Source organism: Diadema setosum, chromosome 9, assembly GCF_964275005.1.
Source record: "Diadema setosum chromosome 9, eeDiaSeto1, whole genome shotgun sequence".
Taxonomy (NCBI): Eukaryota; Metazoa; Echinodermata; class Echinoidea; order Diadematoida; family Diadematidae; genus Diadema; species Diadema setosum.
The window spans coordinates 19,631,880-19,656,721 of record NC_092693.1 but is presented as its reverse complement, the minus strand read 5'-3'; the positions used below and the strand labels follow the sequence as shown (position 1 = coordinate 19,656,721).

At 38.9% G+C, this 24,842-nt stretch overlaps 2 protein-coding genes across 2 annotated transcripts in view; both read right to left on the bottom strand.

Moving 5' to 3' along the window:
- LOC140233176 (uncharacterized) overlaps positions 1 to 24,842 on the bottom strand; it is a 120,237-nt gene that overhangs the window by 83,933 nt on the left and 11,462 nt on the right. The window lies entirely within an intron of this gene.
- Positions 15,104 to 16,747, bottom strand: LOC140233206 (tigger transposable element-derived protein 6-like). The gene has a single exon (XM_072313321.1). It carries the CDS (start codon positions 16,745 to 16,747, stop codon positions 15,104 to 15,106), a length of 1,644 nt encoding a protein of 547 aa, XP_072169422.1.

The window sequence follows — 24,842 nt, the reverse complement described above, 5'->3', positions numbered from 1 at the left end:
CTTGGGGATATCTCTCCCCAAAAGAAACAAGTCTTGGAAGAAAGACATCATTGGGCTCTATTCCTGATTTTATAGGAAGTAAGCAATATAAACAGATGTTGGACTCCTGTTAACTTGCTGAAGAAGAGTACAGTCAAACTTGCATATCGTAAGTCGAATAATCACCCTCAAAGTTGTAAGCCAAAGGTCTTTTCAAGTACTCTTCTCTTTATATTCTATTGGTTTTTAATACCTCATAAGTTGAATTTTCTCTAAGTTGAAGCTATTTCTTTAGTCCAAATAGATTCGACTTTGGCAAGGTTGACTGTGCTTCTAGTTGATTAATCTCAAATGTCATGTTACCACTGGCAAAAATAATACACTGCCCAAGATGTGGAAGTGAAACTCAACTCCAAGGCCTCGCCGAACTTCATCTGAACAAAATCTAGCAAATGAGAAGATCAGGTAAATGGCATTAATAAGTTCATGAAAACTTGACATATGGATCGATTACGCGCCGGATTCAAAGTTTCGCATGTTTTTCGCGAAGCAGTGACATCAGCTACAACCACAAAGTGGATGAGACAATGATGCCATCACCTCAAATTCTTTCTTTTGATTGCACAAGAATCATAGATATCATGCATTATCATCTATATTGTATGATAGGACATTTTAGCAGTGCATCTAAAATACGTTTTCTCATCTACTTGACTTTCACTGTACAATACCAGAGCATACGGAATGAACGCATCCATAGGCCGATGTATTAATTCCCCATAGGGTTACGTCGTTAATGCACCATATTTTGTTTCATCTGTTGCACAAACTCTTGCAACTGTTCTAGGTGCGCAAACTGTTGTTACAATTCACAAGGGCACAAACATCTTGCATGCTACATAACGTACACATATACTGTAAAACATGATATATTCGTGGCATGAATTTTTCGCGAATTGGAGCTGACGGCCTTTTTTGCGGCATGAAATTTTTGCGAACTGCCACTGGCATTCAATGCATATAGTGTAGAAAAGAACTTTCGCGTGCATTTTAATTTCGCGAATCTTCGTGCACGCAAAATTCGCGAAATTAAAATGCACACAAACATTCCTCGTTTTACAGTAATGTAAAGTACAAGTGTGAGTCGTTCCTCTTCCAATGCAGAGTCGACTTCAAGATCTAGAAGTATGGTACCTTCTACAGTTTAAACCTTTTCTAGATAATGATTTGATATAGATGATAATGATTATATTGAATGCCTCTAATTCATGGAATACCAGGGAATATTGTACTAGTTAAGGCCAGTATTTCTTGGTATCCCATTCATTGCCATCTGATATAATATAATTCTTGTTACTAGTAACCCCCCCCCCCCAATCAAAATACGTAATACCTGAGAACCTGATTCTATAGGGATTTGGTGCAAATGATACAAAAACATTTATTCTATTTCATCCTTTGAAGAGATATTTAGTGAGGATTTATGCATAGATTTATGGGAGACTTGATATGCAATTACATACCTCACCAAATATGCTTACATCACTGTCATTAACATTAAAGCGTAAAATTTAAATTCTGTCCCTCAGTTCCTTTACATTTGTGAAACTCTGTTTTACTCTATTCCAATTCAACAGCATCCCCTTGAACAAGGAGCAGTTTATCAGTTTGTGGTGTAACTTTGCCTTCCGAAAAGGAAATTTTCTGAGTGGCTTCAGTTTCGTTATTGCACAGAATAGATATCCACCAGCACAGTTCTCTCAGGTTTTGTCTTTCTTCACGGTATAATTATAATTATCTCCATGTGTTCTCCGATCATCCACCCATACAAGGAACAGTGAGTATAATATCCTGCAAACATCAACATAAGGCTGTTCATGCATGCGTGGGGGGGGGGGTTGTTCACAGATCTGCAATATGTCATTATGATGAAACTACAGCTTGAGGCATTTTTCAAAGGGACAAAAACAAAACCTAAATAATGATATAGAAATAATACAATGTGTACCTCTCAGACGTGTCTAGTAGTGTGCAAAAGCTACTGATTGTATTTCTGCTCAGGTTATCATCCTGCCACAACAAAAAAATAAATAAATAAACAAACAACAAAAAACAAACAAACTAGAAATGTTGGCATGGAGACTGGTGTCCTCCGCCTTATTGCACAGTTTTCACCATAGGTATAGAGTACATCTTGACAATGTGATAAGACAGCTTCATATTTCTGGAATTAGCAAAAAATTGAAGTGAAATGTTTGTCACAAATGTGTTGAGTGTTTACTTTCCTTAAATTACCATGGTGACATATCAAAGAGAGCAAGCATTCAGGAATTAGCATTTTAACTTGACCTTTGACCCTTGCCCTCTGAGCCCACTTTCCACAATTCTTCAAACATTCATGAACTGTTAACATCAATTTTCATGACAATACTCTGAGCTCTTTTAAAAATATGGGAGAAAAAATTGCAACATTTAACATTTTCACTTGACCTTTGACCACATAGCCAAATTCTTTACCTATTGTTGTCCACTAATGCACATTATGATACCTAGTTTGATTGCCATTGTAAAATCTCAAAAGTATGGAGAAAAAGTATAATTTTGGCATTAACTAATCAAATTTTTGCATTTTTACTGACCTTTCACCCCATGACCCCCAAATTCCCAAGAGAAACATTGTTAGGCAGAATATGCCTATGTAATACAACATGTAAGTTTCATGAAGATACCTCGCGCCATTTCTGAGATTTAGAGAAAAAGAATTGAGTGAAATTTCAGCATTTTTACTTGACCTTTGACCTTTGACCTCTTGGCCCAAAACTATCTCTACAGAGAATCTTTATCTGGTGATACATGTATATACTAACACTGCGTTCACATTGTCCCCCGCGCCGCGGGGAAAGTCCCGAGCTGTGGGACTTTCTCCTCCAAAACCATAATGTGAACGCTCGCTGGGACTTGTCCCCTCGTCCCCGCGAATCAAGTCGGGTACGGGGACAAGATTTGGAGGGGAGAGTGACCTTGGGGCGAAATTGATAGCGTCCAGCTGTGGTCATCAAATGTGCGCATGCGCTATGCCTGGCAGAGCTCGCCCCAAGCCCTAATTGCCCCCACAGCTCGGGGACAGATGATACCAATGTGAACGGTCAGTCGTAAAAAAGATAAGATCTCTTGAGGCTGTCCCCGCGGCGCGGGGGACAATGTGAACGCGGGGAAAGTTTCAAGAAAATACCTTCAGGTATTGCGGAGATATGAGGGAAACAGTAAAATTTTAAGAATTTGACCTCAACCTTTGACCTTGAGTATGTGCACCCACAATTTGATAGGCACATCTTTGTTCACTCATATACATGTGCCAAGTTTCATTAGAATATCTCAAATAGTTTTTAAGTTACATTCTCCACCAAACTGGACACACAGAAGAATGGATGGACAGACGGACAACCCCAAAACATAATGCGTCTAGCGACACTTCATAGCGGAGGTATAAAAAAAGACTGACATTCTCAGAAATCTGTCATGACGAACTCTTAATATTGAGGAAAGCCCATGAAAGTATGTAAAGCATCCTCTTCACCAAAGCGAATGACTTGGGGGAACAAAGGAAATGAGCTGTAATCATTACCATCCTGAAAATACTATCAAAACAAAAATGAGGGATGTAATTTCAGAGATTGCTGGCAGGTATTTTTTTGTTTTTTTCACTACGGCCATTCTCTCGGTCTGTCTGCTTAGCTACGTGTATGGTATCGGTTGGCCGCATACTCAAAAGCACTCGTAAAAACGCATTGAAAGGAGTGGAGTGGGTACACTTTTGGAATAGAAAGAGAGCCAAATCCAGCTTGTGAGGAGGCTCGTTTGATTACCTGCATAAATTGCCCATTGCTGATACAGAGCTTTAAAACAGTACGTATACCGGATACGGGGTTTTCCCACTATGCGTGCTGATGACTCCCTATCATATCTATGATGGCTTCATGAATATGTAATGTCCCATAAATGTTTTTAATATCTTCCTAAGGAGTTTGCACAAGTCACAAAATGCATGTTCAATGAATACATAATTTTTATAACCTCTACCTGTTGGAAATGTGGTAAGGACACCAGAAAATATAGAATCTATAGAATTTGTAAATTAGACATGAGGTTAAGTTCTCTTAATATGAACTCATTTTCATATTTTAGACCTGACAAAATGGAAAGAATACCATATGTGGACTCAATGAAGATTGCTGATTATGCTCACTGCTGAATTCAAATTGTATGATAAGCTTCTGAAGTATGAGGACACTATAGTTCCCCCACCAAGGAAGCATTACATAGTATCTATCCAGGTAGTAGAAAGCTGATGAGATCAGTGAAAGGAGGATTTACTGTAAGGGGGTGGGGGGGGGGGGGAGGGGTGGATGTGATATAAATCAGAGTAATAACACATCAGATACAGCTTGTGCGACTGAAATTAGAATATGATATTACATTAATAATTCACATTGGCTCTGAAAAACAGCATCCTGTGGACAGCGCACAGTGGTTGTCTTGGTCAGATGAAGCATTTACATCAGCTTTTTTTCCATATTATAGAATCTCACTACAGATACATCAAATCATCACATGCAATTGTCATATGTTCTTGGAATCGAGGATTCTGAATCTCATGTGGAGAAAGTGCAATTCATGATATTCTGCCAGCGACAATCAAATTGTCTGCCGCTGAAGTGATCCAGTCAGACACAGCTGTGTCACTGTCCAAACAACTTCTTCAACACACACCTCTGTCGGGGCATTGTTTGATGTAAACAAAGCGGCCAGGAATGCAAATAATCACCACTGATGTGTTCCCAGCTGCTACAGATGATCAAGATGATCAAGTGGGTTTGTTGGGGAGTTCGGTTCTATTTTTTCGTAAGTCGGGAATCTTTACCAATTACATCTGAGCTATGACTAAAAGCTCATGTTGGTTTCTGAAATGATTAAACCAGACACTTAGATGCACCCACTCTTGAATTACAATTTTGTATTGAATACCACAGTTAGTTGGTTGGCACCCATTCTCATTGGTGAGATACCACAGTAATACCTAAGTAGATACCATGGTTATTCACTTGGTACTGTTCTAATTCATGAAATACCATGGTATTTCTGGTTTCACGAGAACTGCTTTAGTAAATGCACTATCCCCTACAGGGAAAATACAGGACGTGTGTCACATCACACGATTGGTGGTTATCTCTTAAAACGGTTCATACTCAAATCTCACACACTAGTACAATAAGTCTTTTGTGCTCAATGTAAATTGAAATCCTACTTAACAATATATTTCATGGTGTATTTGCATTCACATTGCCTATTACCGCGCAAAATACCACTGTTTTCATAGCCTACAAATGTATGTGAATGCACTGCATTCCTTGGAAGATTCAAATTCTTTGAAAGCAGAGCAATATATGAAACAGATTTACAATGTCAACAAGAACAAAAGAGACTGAAATATGACAAAGCTGAGGACAAGTGAAGTATTAATGTGCTCTATCTTCCTCTGTGCTATGATATTTAGATATATGTTGGTAATTTGAATATATCTGTTTAAACTTTGCATTCGATAGGCGTATCCACACTAAAAGAGTCGTATGACTAATGATGCTGCATGCAGAATATTCTACTCCTCACATGTGCTGAATAAGAGATGTTATTCATTTCAACTTCAAGCTTAATTCTTGATAAACAATAAATAAATGAATGAATCATTTCCTTCATGGCTTCCAAAAGAAATTACTTGCTGAACAGCCACCAAGACAATCTGGAGTTTTTCATTCCTTACAATGCAAATTACTGGCTTTCAGTTCAGCTGATTCATATTCTATGCATCATCGCTCAGCAATAGCACGATGAGAGGCTATCGAAGACCTCTCTGCAGTTTGATCATTCTCTCTGAGTGTATAAGCGAGGATCAGATTTCGGCCGTCAGGTAACAAGTATTAATTTTCCTCTGCTGAAGAATACATTCAGTGTGTGAAGAGGGTGAAATTCACTCCGCCTGAATAATGCTTGGTGAAATCTATGCACTGAAATCTACCCACACAAAGCTTGAGAGGGCAAAAAAAGTACATTCTCCCATCATTTACTCTGTTCATTGACTCTCAATATGCAAATGGTAGGCACACTGCATGCATCTTTTGTCTGTGTGTCAACTATACGTCTTTCCTAGGGACTTCCTATGAACTGTAGTATGAGAGCTGATTCGACCTCCAAACTGCTCTGCCTCAAAAGTACAAAAAGGCAAGCATCTGGAGTCAAGACTAGTGAGAAAACAGAAACAATAGCTATGACACAGTGACCTATCATGAACAAGCACTTAATTGTGTGGCATGACATGTGTTTGTTGCATGCACAGTTTTGACACCTTTGAGTCGAGATATGGGCATAGATTTTTGCTGATCCATACTTGTGCGAACAGAGGGCACTTTTCTGTTATGACATGTATGGTAAATGCGCCCAATCAATTAATTTCTTGAAACAAAACCGCAATTGCGATATTAGCTTACAAATTTACCAGTCACTTTGTGTGTGTGTGTGTGTGTATGAAGATGTCTTTGGATAAATAACACACTGTACGATCAAACTTTACAAGATTCTTTGTTGATATTTCCATTGTATGGGATATGGGGGCCTAAAGAATATAACTTCATTGTTCTTATCCATGAACACACTGGAGCAGGAATATCATATGTCCATCTAAACATATCACACCTTCTCTTGTGACTCTTTCTGGTTACTCTCTCCAAAACTATTAAAGTCACTTGACTTCAGACCTACACCTAAATTCTTCAGTGATACTAACTGACAATCTTGCCCACACTGTACACCCTGAAGTGCTCTGTTCAGCAAACATGTTAATTGCAACTGATTGACAAATTGCCCTACATTGACGTAAATATAAAAGAATAAAAACTTGTTGATTTCCTTACAATTCTACCTAGTCGATTGCTAACTTTTGGTGACTACAGAATGTTTGCAGTTTAAAGTTTATCTCTATTTCTGTGCAAATTCATAGTTTCATCTATAGCACTGACACTACAAGTACCGTACAGTATTACAATGCAACAAAATTAGTTTGAGTACATACATGAGTATAACTCAGGTACAGAGCAAGAAATTGTGCAAACAGTAAGAAAAGAAATTGGACATCTGGAACATGTAGAAAACACAAGAGTTGCGAATATAAGCCCTTAATTGAGTTATTATCAAACCTTGTCCTAAATTTAAAGTATGCATACATTGTACGTACATTTGTATAAGGACTATAATAAAATGGCAGTACGGAATGATATCCAAATCAAAGTAAAGCCTAAAAATAGGTATAGGGCCTACACTTGAATCTATGATATTACACATTGTCAGATGAAGAATGAATGAGATTCAAAAAGAGAAGAAAGTTACTCGGATAATGAAAATCTGCCCCTACTTCATAGAACAGATGAATATGTACTATGCATGGACGAGTCTGATTACAGAGTGGCATTTTGTTAATGAAGATCAAGGCGATGGTCATTCACTTTCCAGGTTGATGTGTGTATGAAGGCCATATAGGATGAGTCTCCGGAATGCAGGGCTGTGGTCTAGTGGGTTCCCCTCTCTGGGCCGTGATAATGGCTGGTTACTGATTGATGAGACTGAGGGGACAACCTCTCTCTCATCCCACTTGGCATGGCATGACTGGATCAGGAATTTATGAGGGCATCCAAAAGGTCACTGTCTTAAAGGGTCACATGGTCCCCATTCGAAAGTAGGTAACAATTGTCACATCATACTACAACGCTACGGTATGAAAGACTATAATGACACGACAAGCCTGAGAAAGGGGGCTTGAGATGCTGTAGCCAAAACAAGAAGAAAAGAAGTTTCAGTGGGTTATGCAATAAGTTTGGTACACTGCTACAGTATGTATTTCAAATTTTCAGTCCACAAATCGACTACTGTTAGGCATACCAAAGCCCTGATATAGACATTAATATTACAAACAGCACCCAAACTGGACAGGTCTATGCATGAGTATTATATGAAATATGACATTGTTAGATTTGTTTTTATTTTTCCTTATCTATTCATTTATTTATTTATTTATTTATTTATTTATTTATTTATTTATTTATTTATTTATTTATTTATTTATTTATTTATTTATTTATTTATTTATTTATTTATTTATTTATTTATTTACTTACTTACTTACTTACTTACTTACTTACTTACTTACTTACTTACTTACTTATTTATTTATTTATTTATTTATTCATTCATTCATTCATTCATTCATCTATCTATCTATCTATCTATCTATCTATCTATTTATTTATTTATTTATTTATTTATTTATTTATTTATTCATTCATTACTTTTCATTTAATTATTCATTTTTTTTCTTGAAACCTCAGCCATGATATTTAAGCAATATACATGATAGGATGTCTTCTTGATTTTATCTGTTGATCCGGTCCAAAGAGTGGTAATAATTACACTGGGAATATTTAGCCGATGTACAGAGTAAAAGTCACAGTGGCAGGCCTAATAGACAAATACCAAGAAAATCATGATCATATGAAGGTGGCATTATCCAACTATGGCATTCTGAGAACAATTTGAACTTACATGCTTTGTAAAGCCAAACAAATTCTATCCACCTATCCACAACCATACTGTAACCCTAACCCTAATCCTCACATCAAAGTAAACCTAAAACCCTACCAAAACCCTAACCCTAACCACAAGTCCTTGGAGAAAATAAGACCGGACCAACTGTCACAGGAGCAAATGTCGAGTCACCAATTCCAAGGAATGACTTCAAGTGTTGTACGTGAGTAATCATGGATAACACTAAGGAAATGGTGAAATGACATCAGCTAAAAATGATGACAATCAACAAATGCACTAAGTGGTACACATGAATAAACAGCATAAAATCAAGACAGTAGCCTGGTGCTCAAACATACCATACTACATGGATTCAGATATTTCAAAACTTAAATTACGATCAGTTTCCACTTCAATCAAAGTGATGTATTTGTCTATGTGTGTGTGCGTATGTAGTATGTATTGGTTAGATATGGGGGGGGGGGGGGGAGAAAGTTTGCATGCTATCCATTCCCTAACAGGTAGGGCCCTAGTTGACAGAGGAGCAGTTTTACCCCTAGATGGCAACTTGCTTGTAAACATATTCAGAAACACGTTTCATGCCAACTGCGTAATCTCACATCATTTTCCCCCCCCCCAACCAAACACTTTTTGCAAAACAGTGTTCATCCTATCATGGTCTGAAGATGCTTTCTCATCAAAGTTTGCTGAATTAAAGTTGAACTAGTGTGAACAGATTGACTGGCGAATTGCAACTCAGCCTTACCTTACATTCACTTCCAGCTTGAGTGAGCATCTACGTACATGCATACTCTTGTATGTTAGGTTTTACTCAGACTGTAAATAATAGACACATGTTAAAAATCAATAATTAAATAATATGTAAAATACAGGAGAAATTCTGTATCTTTCATGTTTCATATTAAAGGACTGCCACTTACAAAGGGGTTTTACTGCTTGAATTCTCCTCAGGTCCATAAATGAAGACTATGATTTTATCTCTCAAAAATGTCATGTGCTTTCTGAATCTGTGCCAAAACAAATATTCCAAGTGTGCCCCACCTCCAAAAGAGATCTATTTTATTTGTAGTTTTTAAAAGGCTTGTATTTTTTCATATATTTCATTTTTTCCAGATTTATTTTAGTATCTTCGGTACAACAATAAATATTAAGATGATGGGGCTCTCGGGCTGGAACACTTAAGGGCTTTTTACACTTGTGTTTCTTAACCCCGGACTTTCTCTGACCCAGGACTATCATTAGTCCCGTACCAATTTTTTCAGCTTTTTACACTCGCCAATTAGTCCCGTACTATCTCTTGTCCGGGGCTAAGGAGAAAACTGACCTTTTTACACTCGTATTTCTTAGCCCCGGACTTTCCAAACCACATGAATATTCATAATTACGCTGTGTACTGTACACGTACACGCACGCACCGGCAGCACTTGATTACCTCGTTTCTGATTGGTCAGTGAGGGTCGGACTTCGTCTCCGTTGCTTAGCCCAGGATTATTTTTTCGTTCTGTTTACACTCACTTGCTTGGCACCGCAATTGCGGTGCTAACCCCTGCTATGTTGCAGGGCCAGATAGTACCGTACTATCGGTGGGGCTAGCCCACTTTGGCAAAAACGAGTGTAAACAGAAAGTGGGCTAAGGATAGTCCCGTACCAACGGTGGGGCTAAGGCCCCCCCTTAGCCCCACCGATAGTCCGGGGCTAAGCAAAAATTTACAAGTGTAAAAAGCCCTTTAATGTACAGGTGTGTAGGTGTGTAGGACCATAGGGGGAGTTGCATGTGTGATTGACAGGATGTAGTGTTTGTGACACAGCTGTTGTATGGAATGTTGTTTGCAGTTAGTTGTTGGCAAGGAGACTCATTTGCCTGTCTGAACACTTTGTAAGTCTAACATGTTTAGTAGGACATCAAATTTTCAAAAACTGGATGACAAACAAGTTCTTGCAAACTTTGTCTGAATCACCTCACAGCTTCATTTTTTTTTTTTTTTTTTTGTATATCAGATTGCATCTCAATGTGACATTTGGCTCTAGAATTAATACCACTCAATCTAAAATTCAAGCTCATGTATTTGTACAGCAGGGTAAAAACAAACATTCCTTGAATACACATCGTTCGCATTCTAATGTCCCTAGCATCATACATTGGCTTTAGACAATGGAGTCCGATTGACCATGTCAACAAAATATATTACCATCATGATGACTAGGTACATAATGAGCTGTTAGACGAGTTACTGCCAGCAAACTTGTTACCAAACCAAGCCCTTGCCACTTATCCCTAGTATGAGAACCACTCTATATCCTAAGACTTTAAAAATTATGGGGATATCATTAAGAATTCAACCAAAGTGTTACTGTTTTAAGGATAAAGATCTCAAAATTACCTCAAGTTGTTTGCAAAATACAATCAATCCTAGGAGGATATGATAAAAGAAAGAAAAGTGCACATACAAGGGCTACTAGGTAAATGGCTTCATTTAGGAGCTTCTGTAGGACAAGTTCATTACCCATAAATCTTGCAGAAAGAGTGATTCTCTTTATTTGATGCTCTCTGAGCAACAGCTGTGCCTGGAATTCCCTTGTGATGCAAGCACGCAACATGGGCAGTGCTTGAAAGATGGCGAGCTTGCGGGCAGTGGTAGAAAGGAGGAGGCGGCAAAATGAAGTCTCCAGCTTGAATGTCAAGTGCCTACCTTGCGGGATGCCTCCCACTCCAATCCCCGCTTTTCAGTGATTGAAGATGCAAAACGCAATTTTGTCTCGCCAGCAATAGCTGCTCTGGCCGTCATCCAACTCTCTGCTAAGTGTTTTCATGCCCAGTCCCATTTCACTTGTTTTGGTCTCTGAGCTCCTACATACTCTTCCCTCTATTCTATCTTCCTCTTCTTCTACGATTACGTCATCCCTCCTTCATCGCTCCATCTTATTTCACGCAGAGCCGCAACCTGGTTTTGCGGGAAGATATGTATCGGACTAAACAGAAGATGGCATGTTGGGCTCAACTGGCATTGCACAATAATTAAATCTGCATATTGTATTGGCCTACTTGTGTTTCCCCTTACTGATAATGAATCTACATGAAGCATTGAGTACCGTACTCTGGATGCCATCAAAGCAATTTTGATTTGCTCATGCATCAACTGGACATGTCAAGCCGTCCGGCTTAATAAACTGGAGTCATGCACTATATCTGGCTTAATATTAGCTTCTAGATTTGTAATCTGAACTAATCTGATTGTCATGGGATATCATCATTTTTTGGTTTTTTGAGAGAGGGAGAGGGAGTCTAGCAAATAAGAGCATTGCTCTGACAACAATTTTTTTTGGAAACTTGACAACCGCAAAAAAACACAAAATATGTCTGTGAGTAGTACCCTAGCTGAGAAATAGAATTTTTTTAGTGTTCGAAGTATAGGGCATAAATATGTTGGAGAAAAAAACTGCAGTATGTCTTCAAGTTGAATTAATCAAATAAAAATCAAGTCAATGCAATGGTAAAACTATCATTAATCTTCATATTTTGTTATTTACAAAAGCGGTACTTGTCAAGAGTATATATTTGAAAACATAAGGCTTTGATCTCCCACTTGCATATCATAACAACTCCACTCAATTTCCTTTCAAAAAATTACAAAGAAATTACATTCTTTGTATAAAACAATTCTACAGTTGTAGAGCTAAAGACAGGGGACTATTTTATACAGGGGGCACTGTCATGGTTCACTGATATACCCCCCCCCCCCCAATTTAGGTCTGCAACATTTGTCATGAACAATTTGTACGACAATGACATCATTGTCTAATCAAATGTTACATTATAGATGAGGATTGAATGATAAAACTGCATCCTGAACTCAATTAAGTTCTGAAAATCATAACAAACTTGTGCTTGGGTCACATTATATATATTCCTTTCTTTCATTGAAGTCATCTACATTCACACAGTATGAAATAATATCTTTCTTGCAGTTTTACCCAGTGGAAAGTGCATTAGTCATTCAGTATGCTTTCTTAGTCGTGAAATCTAACTTCAGAATAATTATATCAATGCAATACTGACAATGTTATTGTGTCAGAAATGGTGACTCTAATTCATGGATGCTTGAAGAACTTATTATCAAAAGACTACATAAAGAATAGCTCTATCCTCTTGTAACACCCTTTCTTGAGACAAGCATTCATTCACTGACTAATGAGCAAATATTCATATCATTGATCACTAAGCCCTATGACAGGCTTGAATGTAAGTGACCTGTATTTGCTTGCAGTTAGCTGGCATTTCACTTGGGTTCACATATTTTCAAGGACAAGTTCACCTTCATTAACATAAGGATTAAGAGAATGCAGCAATATTAGTAGAACACATTTGTAAAAGTTTGAGGAAAATTGGACAATCAACGCAAAAGTTATGAATTTTTAAAACTTTTGTGTTGGAACCGCTGAATGAGGAGACTACTAAGGCTCGTGATGTCATATGAGTACAACAGTATAAAGAAAATGTAAAGAAAATTCAACATATTTTCACTTTTTTCGCATAATAAATGAGCACTTGACTTGCCTCTTTCTAAAGGCAATGGGAATAATATTACCCATAAAATATGTCAGTAACGAGTCAAGGGAATGTGTACTTTTTTCAAAAGATGAAATTTTGTGAAATTCTCTTTATATTTTCCTTATATTATTGTACGCATGTGACATCATACACTGCAGTAGTCTTCTCATCTAGCGGTGACTGCACAAAACTTCAAAAATTCATAACTTTTGAATGGATTGTCAGATTTTCCTCCAACTTTCAATGATGTGTTCTACTAATAGTGCTACATTCTCTCAATCCTTATGTTTATGAAGGTGAACTTGTCCTTTAAGAAACCAACGTTCTACTGTACAGTGCACTCCCGTTATAACGAACACGGTTATAACGAAATTTCGTTATAACGAAATGAAACTTCAGGTCCCAAAATTATTGCCACTAAAGTCTATGGCACAAAATTCGGTTACAACGAACACGGTTATAACGAAATTTCCGTTATAACGAAGTAATTTCCGAGCACCATTGATAAAGAAAAACAAAGGAAATATGCTTCGTTATAACGAAATGCGGATCACTTACGCAATTTCATTGCCGAACAAACATTTTCAAAGCGTCTCCGCACGGACGAACCTGCTTCCTGCTCTGTGTGTTTCAAATACACTGTAAAATTCGCGTTGCTCCGCGCAACGTATCCAAGAAAGAGTGCATACCATGTCCGTTCCCATTCACAATATAACATGCAGCGCAGTACTGTAGAGTGTGTAAGGCATGTATAGCATCCAGTGTGTACTTATGTGAACCCGGAAAGAGCAGAAAGAGGGGAAAAGACGAGGCTGTGTACATGTACAAGTGCACTGAAGCAGAGGTGTGTCTTGAATATATGAAATGATTGGTTCATTATGAAGTGCAACAGGTCGCGAAAAGGAAGACGCTACGTAAAATACGAAACCGAACAGTGAGTGGAAGTGTGCCAATGATGCTTTGCTGTGATTGATTGGAATGTGTAAGGCGGAAAGCTAGGAGAGACTCTTGAAATGGAAGCATTATGTGGCAGTAAAGCCTTGATTGTTAGGCCCAAGGTTAGACCTCTGGAATATTTTGCTGTGATTGGTTGAAATGACTTGAAGCTGAGACTGCGAAGCAAGAGGGAAAGAAGACATGCTGAATGGAGACGCGTGTTGGTTCAAACATTAAATAGTGTTATGGGCTTTATTGTCAGTGATACACCATCAAAAAAATGTACAAATAAATAGCAGTCATAAAAATACGGAAATGACGAAAATATTGGTTTAAAACAAACAAACAAACAAACAAACGAACCAACAAAAACACCAGGATAAAGTAACACCCAGGATATCGGAGCACAAAACGACTGTTAGAGTCTCAAAAAAAAAAAAAAAAAATAGGCTTAAAAGAATGTGACCAATCTGATTTTCTAAGCTGGCTTTGACGGGAGTTATGGGGGAGATGACGAACATAACCAAAAATAAATGGAAGCAGGTAAAAAAAAAAAATAGGCGAAGAATCAGAAGCTTCTTTTTCTTTTTTTTTTCTTGCTTTCCTATTTTTCCTCGGATTTCTTTTTTCTTCTGTACTTAATTGTTCTGCACTTATGTATACTCTTTTCCACATCGTTACCTCTACTTTCTTGTACTTTCATATTCCTTCACTCTCTAGTATTGCTCAAAGCACACCTATCTTTTTCTTTGCTTCATCACTAAACTCATATTCACAACATGATATATGTTGTAACATGCGTAAATTCTGGATAGCTAATGGAAGTTACGGGCAGTTTTAATCAGTATATTGTTTTTGTGTGATTATGTGAGATATTCTGCAATCATAGATAAGAGACCTGTTTTGCTTCTTTCCACGAAATTTGACGGACTAGCATGATTCGTTTCTAATCAAATGGCACACCAACGGACATGAGTTCAGTTTAGTTCTTCATGCCTTGAAGAAACGTGTGATTTTTTGCTGCACAAGACTCCTTTCTTGACATCTTTTCGCAAGTTCGTTAAGCGTAGACAGAGCATGGAAATGCTGATCTTGAGCCTCCTCACGACTGTACAGGAAGTCTTTGACTCGCTCCAGATGTCCAAGCACCTCCGTGACAGACGGTGGTGCTGGTGGCATGTCGACATCCAGATCGTCATCATCCTCTTCCTCAACAAATTCGCCTCCCCGTTGCTTCTGTATTTCCCTCACAAGTTCCTCATCAGTAGGAGCATACACTCCACTGATTTCGTTGTCTGCTGCTGCGAAATCGTTGAAGGAAATCGATCTGCTGATCGTCATGTGATGCCGAAGCCTTTTCCAGAGATCATCGGCTTCATCGCATGCAGATCCTGCCACATCGTTGCCATCATTCTGCGGATCTGGGTTTTGTCTCAGTCGCTCCCAAATGTTATCTGGGCGACCTGAAGGGCCTGGTGTGTCAGGATTGGCGTTCTCATGGACTTCAAATCCAGCCTTCTGGAAACAATTCGAGATGCAGCTTGCCGTCACCTCTTCCCATGCTGCGTATGTCATGTCGATGGCGTCCTTGATGCTCACGGGAGAGGGTACTTCTCCTGCTTCGTAGCTTTTGAGAAGATGTTTGACCAGGCGCTTTCGATAGTAAGTCTTAAAACTCATGATCACTCCTTGGTCCATCGGTTGGAGCTTCGATGTCGTGTTCGGTGGGAAGAACTGCAGTTGGATTGATTTCAGTCCATTCACACTAGGATGGGCAGAGCAATTGTCCACAAAAACAAGAACCTGGCGGTTCTCTGCTGCGAATTTTGCGTCAAGACGCTTCACCCAAGAAACGAACTCTTCAGTGGTCATCCACGCCTTCCTGTTAGCTCGGTAGTCAAGCGGAAGTGTTCGGACATGCTTCAGTGACCGTGGTTGCTTCGATTTTCCAATTACCAAGGGTTTGATCTTCTCACTACCGTCCATGTTTGCGCAGACCATCACCGTCACTCGTTCCTTATTTTGCTTCATCCCATGGCATTCCTGTCCAGAGAAAGCGAGTGACTTATCTGGAGTTAGCCGATAAAACAACCCTGTCTCGTCGGCATTGAAGATATCTCTCGGACTGTACTGCGCTATGATGGCTGGGAGGCTTTCCTTCTTCCAAGTATCGACCACGTTCTCGTCAACACCCGCACTCTCCCCACAAACACGCAACTGCTGAATTCCATGACGTTCTTTGAAGCGGGACAGCCACCCGGAACTTGCTTGAAACTTGTCATGGCCCAACTTTTTTGCAAGATATTCTGCTTTCTCTCTCATCAGCGGTCCACTGACGGGCAGGTTCTTGGCCCTCATGTCGCTAAACCAACGGAAGACAGCCTTCTCCACATCTTCTAACTCAGCCCCCCTCAGTCGTTTACGCGACGGCTCCGTATTTGATGTTTCATATTGCTTCGTGATCTGCTTGCGATTAAGCAAGATAGTTGAGAGCGTACTGGGTGGTATTTCATATTTTCGAGCGACTTCGATTTTCTTCAGACGTCTTTCTACTACATCTCTGAGAATATCCATCTTAGTTTCTATGCTGAGAGCTTGCCGTTTTTTCTTCTTAGTACTCACTGCAGAGGCCATGATGAATGATCAGCACAGAACGAAAGTGAAAATGCGATCGTGAAATCCCGCTCCTTCACATTCACAGCACAAAATGAAACGAAAGTGAAAATTCGATCACGAAATCCCGCTCGCTCACATTAATTGCCAATCCGCCCTTCCTCACATGCTCGCATACATGAGCATCAGTCAGCGATTTATCAGTTACCTTGGATCAGAATGAATTTGTATATGAGACTCAGTTGCGACAGCAGAAACAATCACATTTCTTACATTTGTTTTCTTTCTGAACATGACTTTATGCTCATTCTAAAGTGTAGAAAGTTTGATAAAATCAATGAGATATAGCAAACATCTAACATTACCGTTCTGCGTGTGTTGAGATTATGATAAAAGTAACTACATGTATAGGCCTACTGTATACAGGCTATGCGTGTTATTATACAATGTAATACACGTGTATTCTATTTGTTCGGTTATAACGAAATTTCGTTATAACGAAAGAAAACTGCCGGTCCCGAGCATTTCGTTATAACGGGAGTGCACTGTACTGCAATTACCTGACTAGTGTGTGATGAAGAGTAGGCCTAAATACTGTAGGCCTACATAACAAATTTTCTTCCTTCTCTATTTCAGGCTTTTACACTGTAGGTCCCTATACTAAACTGACATTGATAACCATGTAGGCCTATCCCAAAACAAATCAAGTAAACTACCAACCCCTCCCCACCCCAAAAGAAAGAAAATAAGAAAGCCCACTAGCTGATGTTGAGACTTCTTTTCAATAGACACAGATTCACCAATGTGACTTTAATTGTGTAAATGGTAGCACAACTCCCACCAGAATTCATCCTTACACATATTATTCAATGCCATACCTTCTTTTGATGATTTTTTTTTTTTGATATGAGAAACCTCTTGTGAAATATGAAACACATAAATCTGAGAGGAATTCAAAGTTTATTTGATGAAAATGGGCTGTGAAATGGCTGAGATATCCAAAACAAAGCAATCCTAGTAAAAAGGTGGGACCCACCTTTTATTAGGATCATTTTGTCTTACTTTGTTTTTGGATATCTCAGCCATTTCAAAACTGACTTTCATCCAGTAAACTCTGAATTCCTCTTTCATAGAACTGTATGCCCTTCAACATTTCATAAAGTGGTTTCTAAGTATCTCACAAAAAATTAAAAGCCCAATTCTCACCTCAACCAATACTACATGCATATCATCCCTTTAATCGTGTAAATGGAAGCACAACTCCCAGCGGAAATCATCCCTCCACATATTATTTCATGCTGTTTGCACAGTTCTCTGTTCCTTGCTACTTGACCACAACCCGTGTCTGCCTTGCCTCTGCATACTGACAGCCCTCAACTGCACAATATTCCTGACCATATTTGGCATTCCAGACACACAAAAAAGCCCAACCTGTGGTTTTAATCATAGCCCACTTTATCATTGGACAATCTCTGAATACACCTGTGGCTCAGCGAGCCACCTTTGACCTTTACAACATAAGCCCTCTCTTCCTGCGTGTACAATAGACCGTAGTATGAGAGTTACAAGTACCTTCACTTCAGAGACACTTACTCACACAATGCAGCTTCTGTTGAATCCTGTATACTGTACATTCTCCTAGTGAAAGTGGTCCGTCTCCACAGGCGATTACTGTACATACGCCATATATTTCGCGGGTCTAAATTTTCGCGAATCGGGACTTTTCGACAATTTCGCGAGTGGTTGAATTCGCGATTGTGGAGTACTGTACTGAACGGAGAATATAAGCATGCGTCACATTCATATCTGGATCAGAATCATTATTTTCATGTGTCTTTAGTTTTGCGAACAGCACCTGACTCGCAAAATTCACAAAAATAAAAACCTCACGAATATTCAGTGTATACAGTAAATGGAAATGCAATTGTACCTTTAAAAAAAACAAAAAACAAGCAAATGTGGAAATTTCTACACGCTACTTGCTTGCATCGGTCCCCCCCCCCCCCCCATTCAAGTAGGCCTAAACCTTGCAGAATGAAAAGAACTTCACAAATTTGGTGGCACATTCAGAATTATGTAACAAAGTTTGCTGTTTGTCAAGAGGGTAGCAGATAGCACAATATAACACAAACAAATTATCTTTGAATCTAAATGGATTTCACATTCATTCACCTCCCCCCCCCCCCTCCAGATATCATGACATTGTGACACACACATGTGATTTAGAATCACTAGATAAACAAGCTTCAGAAGGTGTATCTAAACATCTTTCTTGGTACAAATTGTTCATTTAAATTGTACTTGGCATTTAGTGAGTACTGTTGTTCATCTGCTGTAATGAATGTCCATTGAAGAAAAAAACTATAAAAAAAATCCAACTAAAACACTGTTCTGGATATGAAATGAAACAATGACTATGAAGGTTCACTGTCATTCATCATTATTTCACTTACCGTACATTTAGCAATTTGTTTAATGTATGACCTTTCATTCCAGTACTCTATTTGCAGTCCCAACCTTCATATTTAATTACATACACACAGAAAGACACAGACACAGACAGACAGACACACACACACACACACACACACACACACACACACACACACACACACACGTGTGCATAAATGCAGAACACACTGCAAACTACTGATATGCCACATTTGGAAAGGGGTCATGTTTGTGGTAGTGAATTTTCGGATTGAATTCCCTCAGGTGGCAAAATACATTCAGCTTTTTAAATCATGTGAATCGATCGCTGGTTTCCCTGTCACAGATACACATCTATGAATTTTAATAAGATGACCAGATATTTCCCCACTTTTGTTGCTGTTCTAGGCACTTCCGCCTACCAGACATCCTGAAGTCCTTCTGAGGCCTTGACACATTTCCTACAAATGCTTCCTTGCAGGGGAAGGTCACATTTTAAAACAATACACCTCTCTACTGTATTCCTTGAAATTTAACTTTCAACATCGGGGTCAGCTAACCAGTTAAAGAAAGAAAAAATCACCATTTTAACTATTTTTTTAGATCACGGATACTACCTATGTACGCTCTACATGCACATCTTTTCCCTCAAATCCTAACTGATTTTATCTGCACTTTTTATCCATAGATCCAACAGTTATACCATGTATGTTGTGTACATGATGCATAACTTTACAGGGAAAATCGGAGAAAATGGGGAAGAATGCACTAAATACTCCTTGCGCATATTATGTGCAATGTATAGAGTATGCAGGCATATAATACATGTTGTAGAACAGCATGTAGGCACCCTACACGTTGTATGTCTGTTCACCTCTGTAGTAGTGAGCAGACAGATTTACAAACAATAAGCTAAATCAATTCATCATTTGTATTTATTGAGACACCACTGATGTATCCCACCCTCACCTTGCTTTTAAAAAAGATCAGCACAGTATAGCATGAGCACCTGGGGCTGTATTTGAGTACAAATCTATGTAGTTTAATGTTCCTTTTTTTCTTTTTTCACTTGCAGGTGGAGCAAACTCCATCGCTGCATGGGGATTTATATCAATGGATTTTTTAAGTGTTCGGAACAACCTGTCGATCCTTTCTTTTCACATTGGTTATATTACCACACCACTCTGCGGCTTGCATTTACTTGGAAATCTAATGGCTGCCTTGTCAATACAGTCATTTTCTTCTCCCCTGGAGTATAAGAAATTGCAGGGTGAAAGCCATTTGTTAATACAAGGATATTTCATGCATACATCGTTTTCTGGAAAAAGCGAGTCAGCGTTTTCAAAAAGCACTATATATTTTGTTACATGCACAATTTACTCTTTAGCAACTGGTTACATTGTGTTTAATGTAGAAGAAAAATACAATTTAATCATACTTTATAGTCATTTATTTGTTATTGAGTAAAAAGCTCCTGAACAAATGCAATCAAGACTATTACAACCACCTTTATTATAGTGAAATATAACATGTTCATTACTCAGCTCATTTTGGTTTAACTTTCTGTGTACACATGCTGAAATATTATCTTTCATAGAATAATGAAAGAGAAGCAACTTGAAGTAGAATTGGGTGATCACTCATTATGTAGGGCCTTCCTAATCTTTTAATTTGGCGGATGCCGCTGCAGGGCAGAAATGAATTACTTTTCAGGGTGAGTGATTTATGAGAATACAACGTAAGGATGACTGTTTTCGATGCTGATATTTCCTACACAAATAATAAAATGATTTTATCTTTAAGCAGAACAATCTCCCCTTCCCCATGATGCTGTAGTTTATTACAGACTCACATAATTGCAAGAGAAATAAATACATATCTTTTTAACCAGAGCCATGTATTATGAAACAAAAAATTGAGAACAAATCAACAAATGATATAAAGATACGAATGAACAAATACAAAAATCTAATAAAAATTTATCATATAAACCTGCATACATAAATTCATATTTGTGTGATTCATATTGTAGAACAGGTATAATGGTCATCTAGATATACTTGTAAACATCCCAAAGGATGAACCAAACACAATGGGCCATCTGATAATATGAATATTATGAGGGCGTCATATTGTTTCACTTCATGAGTGATGATGAGGCACGCAGCGGGTGGCAACGGTTTGAGCCTTGTTTCATACATGTAACCCTACTTAAAATCACTGCAACATACAGTCATCATGACAACAACTCTATTAAGTGCTCACAGTTGATGGAACTGTCACTAGGTGATTACCATGGCAACTGCAATTACTCTAGGTTGTACATGTTGCAAAGATGTTTACGAAACCGAGCCCAGATCTTGTGTAAGCCTCCACATTTTACTGCACGCTTGGCTGGCACACGGCAGCACTCGCAATCTCCTAGCGCTCCTTATAGCCACGCCGCTGAGCCCCATTCCCCTTTTCATGTCCTGTCGTGACATTTCACACGACCTGGCATAACTCTTTGGGGAATGCCATACATTACACTTGCACTTGGCACCTTTTACTGCATGTAGTATGCAGGGTGTTGTTCCACATCAGACTACAGTAGCCACCTCTCCCCCCCCCCCCCCCACACACACCTTAATATACAGTACCTGCACACACAATTACAACATATTTTGTGGGACAAAAACTCTGCAAACTGGACATATTATGATTGAATCTAGTGTGTTAGATATCTCAAGGAAGTCTAAATCAATATTTCTGGAGGAAAGATTTGCAAAGCTGACCAAAAGGGGCCACTTTCATTCATTTTGAAACATACAACAACAACAAAAAATGGCAATTCTGCCTCAGCAGAAGACACAAGTTTCTGATACCTTTGCTCTGTAATATACTGCTTTATAATCTGTATAATCTTTATAAGTCTAATATGACTATGGGTGTTCCTTTTTTTTTTTCATCAGAGCAGCCATGTTTTCATTGCTGCTATTATTGCAAACTCTACCACTATCAGAAGAGACAGGACATTGGTGTAGCTTTTGGACATTCTCATCTACATACGATTTAGAGCAGCACATTGCACGCCAAAGCTTTCCTGGAGACCTTCGCCTGCGGAGTACATTAGCAATCACTGACTGATCATCAGCATTTACTGAATACAAAGCATTGCAGATTGATCGTTGTAATTGCTGGTCCAGTGCGGAGCTTGCTACCATGACATAGCTGCGAGAAATGGTTGACAATTTGCATGTAACACTACGAACTAGCTTTACTGTAAACCTGCCGCGGGTATTCCGGGAAATGAAAAATTGAACGGGCATGGAATGGAGACTAGTGGCCAATGGGCCGGATAGACAAGGATGTGGTGGATTGGTATGTGCCGGGTCATGACCCCTTCCATCAGCACCACTCTGTGCCACCTGAGTCACATCTGTGCTGGCAGGTCACAGTGGATCCCTGCAGCTTCACAAGTCATCTGGCTCCCAAAAACAGAACAGACCAATACAAAAGAAAATCCAAAGGATTGACAATACACTGTCAGTCCACATCATTCTCCTCTGCCATGTGTACACGTATCCTAATACTACACAACATTTTTCCACTCTCTCTCACTCTTGAACACTGCCGACGACAAATGTAAATTCCTTTCATAAGACAGGCCTTTCCTGCATCTTGAATGTCGAGTTCAAAGGTAATCCACTCTCTCCGTCTACATCAGTTTGAGGCAGCTGCATTCATTTATGCAGCATGAAAGAAACCAGCCTTTTATCATTTAGTCTCGCTCTTTATCAATATGACTTACAAGAGAACAAAATTCTGGCTTAGGGATTGACCTATAACATATCGTAATACAATTCGACCTCGATTATCCGGCCATGTCGGGACCGGCGTTCATCTGGATAAGCAAATTGGCCGGATATGGGAGACACAATGTTAATGTATAGCTGCCGTCCAAGCTGCCGTCCCAGTGCACTGGCAACTAGGCAGGTAGTGTACCCCGAAACGGTGGTGTAATCTATGCTAGCCTGCGCAAAATTGTAGTCCCTTCTTCACAAAAATAAAGTATATCTTTATGTGAAAATCATACATGTTTTACCTCATTAGATATGAGAAATTTACTTATCATGCACATCTTATGAAATTAGTGAAATAGATCCATGAAAAGATGTTAAAGTCACTGTTTTTTCTCAATTTTTGGATGGAAAAAAAAAAAAAGTTCTTCACTGCGTGAACGCGTCCGGATAATAGAGATTTCCGGATAACAGGAGGCCAGATAATCGAGGTCGATCTGTATATACATGCATATAGGATCTATGCATGTGTTGGATGTACAAAACATTGATGGATGACACGGACAGTACTCTCTTTATGTCATACCAAAAGAAGACAGTTTGAAGGAAGTGTTTTTCTCTATCTTTACCTAAACAAAGCAGAAAATGCCCAAGAGTTAATATTTACTGCTGAATACTAAAAACAACCTTAGGCCATCCTTCTGCATGCATGTAGGTAGGCCTGCTCCCTGGGACATAATCTTGTAAACTTTCTAATTTTAGCCATCAAAATCATTAAAAAAAATTTGAAAGCTCCTTTATACTTAACAGCACTAGGGATCTCAACAATTCCCAAAATCAGTGACAACATCAACAAGTCATACAATGTAGGCCTCCAAGAAATGTTGCCACATACCCATCTAGCAGCTGTTGTGCATGAATATATAAAAGCAAGTAAAATGGGTATATATGGAACATATTAGTTTGCAGTTTTAGGGCTACTGACTAATTAACCTCAAAAGAAAAAAAAAGGCTGTGTAAAATATGTATGATCTTACCCCTTTAAAATTAAGAAAGATGACGTACAATTGTAGAAACATTATAGCATCATATCTTGATAGCAAGATCAAGCCAAAGAGCTCCACTGTCTTGTACTGAGGCTAACATGAAGTGAAGCATGGGTGTGTACGTGCGCTCCTATGGAGACTGTGGACCTTAAAATAGTCAGCTTCGATCAATCTTTGGCACATCAATGGGGAAGAGAAAACTCGTAATGCATTATACGAGGACCCGCAGATAGCTCCATAAATATCGATAAAAACATTGTTAATGGCCAAAAAAGAAAGAAAAAAAAAATAGAAAGAAAGGTTTTAATCAATCGTGAATGATTCTGCAATGACGGGGGTGAGGGCGTCATTGATGCATTCTCCATTGTTGCAGACAAGACAGAGCTCCCGAGGATGCAAAACAAGTCTTGATGAGAGAAAGAGAGAGACCTTTGCTTCTCTTTCTTACATCTCATGAAATCCTCCCACAAAGAAGACCTACCTCCCGTCCACCGAGTCAAGGTTATTGCGTCAATGATCCCTATTTCAAGTGCATCCACACTGGGGCATGTACGTAGGGCTATATGTACACCAGAAGGAGACAAACAAGACTGGTAACAATGGCAACGGAGCACACATCACAGTGATTCCTAAGCGGCCCAGCTGGCTTCCTCTCCTAATGAGAAATTATAATAGCAACCCCTTGCATGCTATTTTGTTGTTGTTGTTGTTGTCTTTGTTGATTACCAGGAAGTCTTCATAAATATTTACTACATCCAACACGAGGCAGCTTGTGTCTGAACAACAACAACAACCGTCAGATATTGAGACAGACTGGATATTGTACCATGTCATTGGCAGAGGTTGCACAATGGTGGAAAA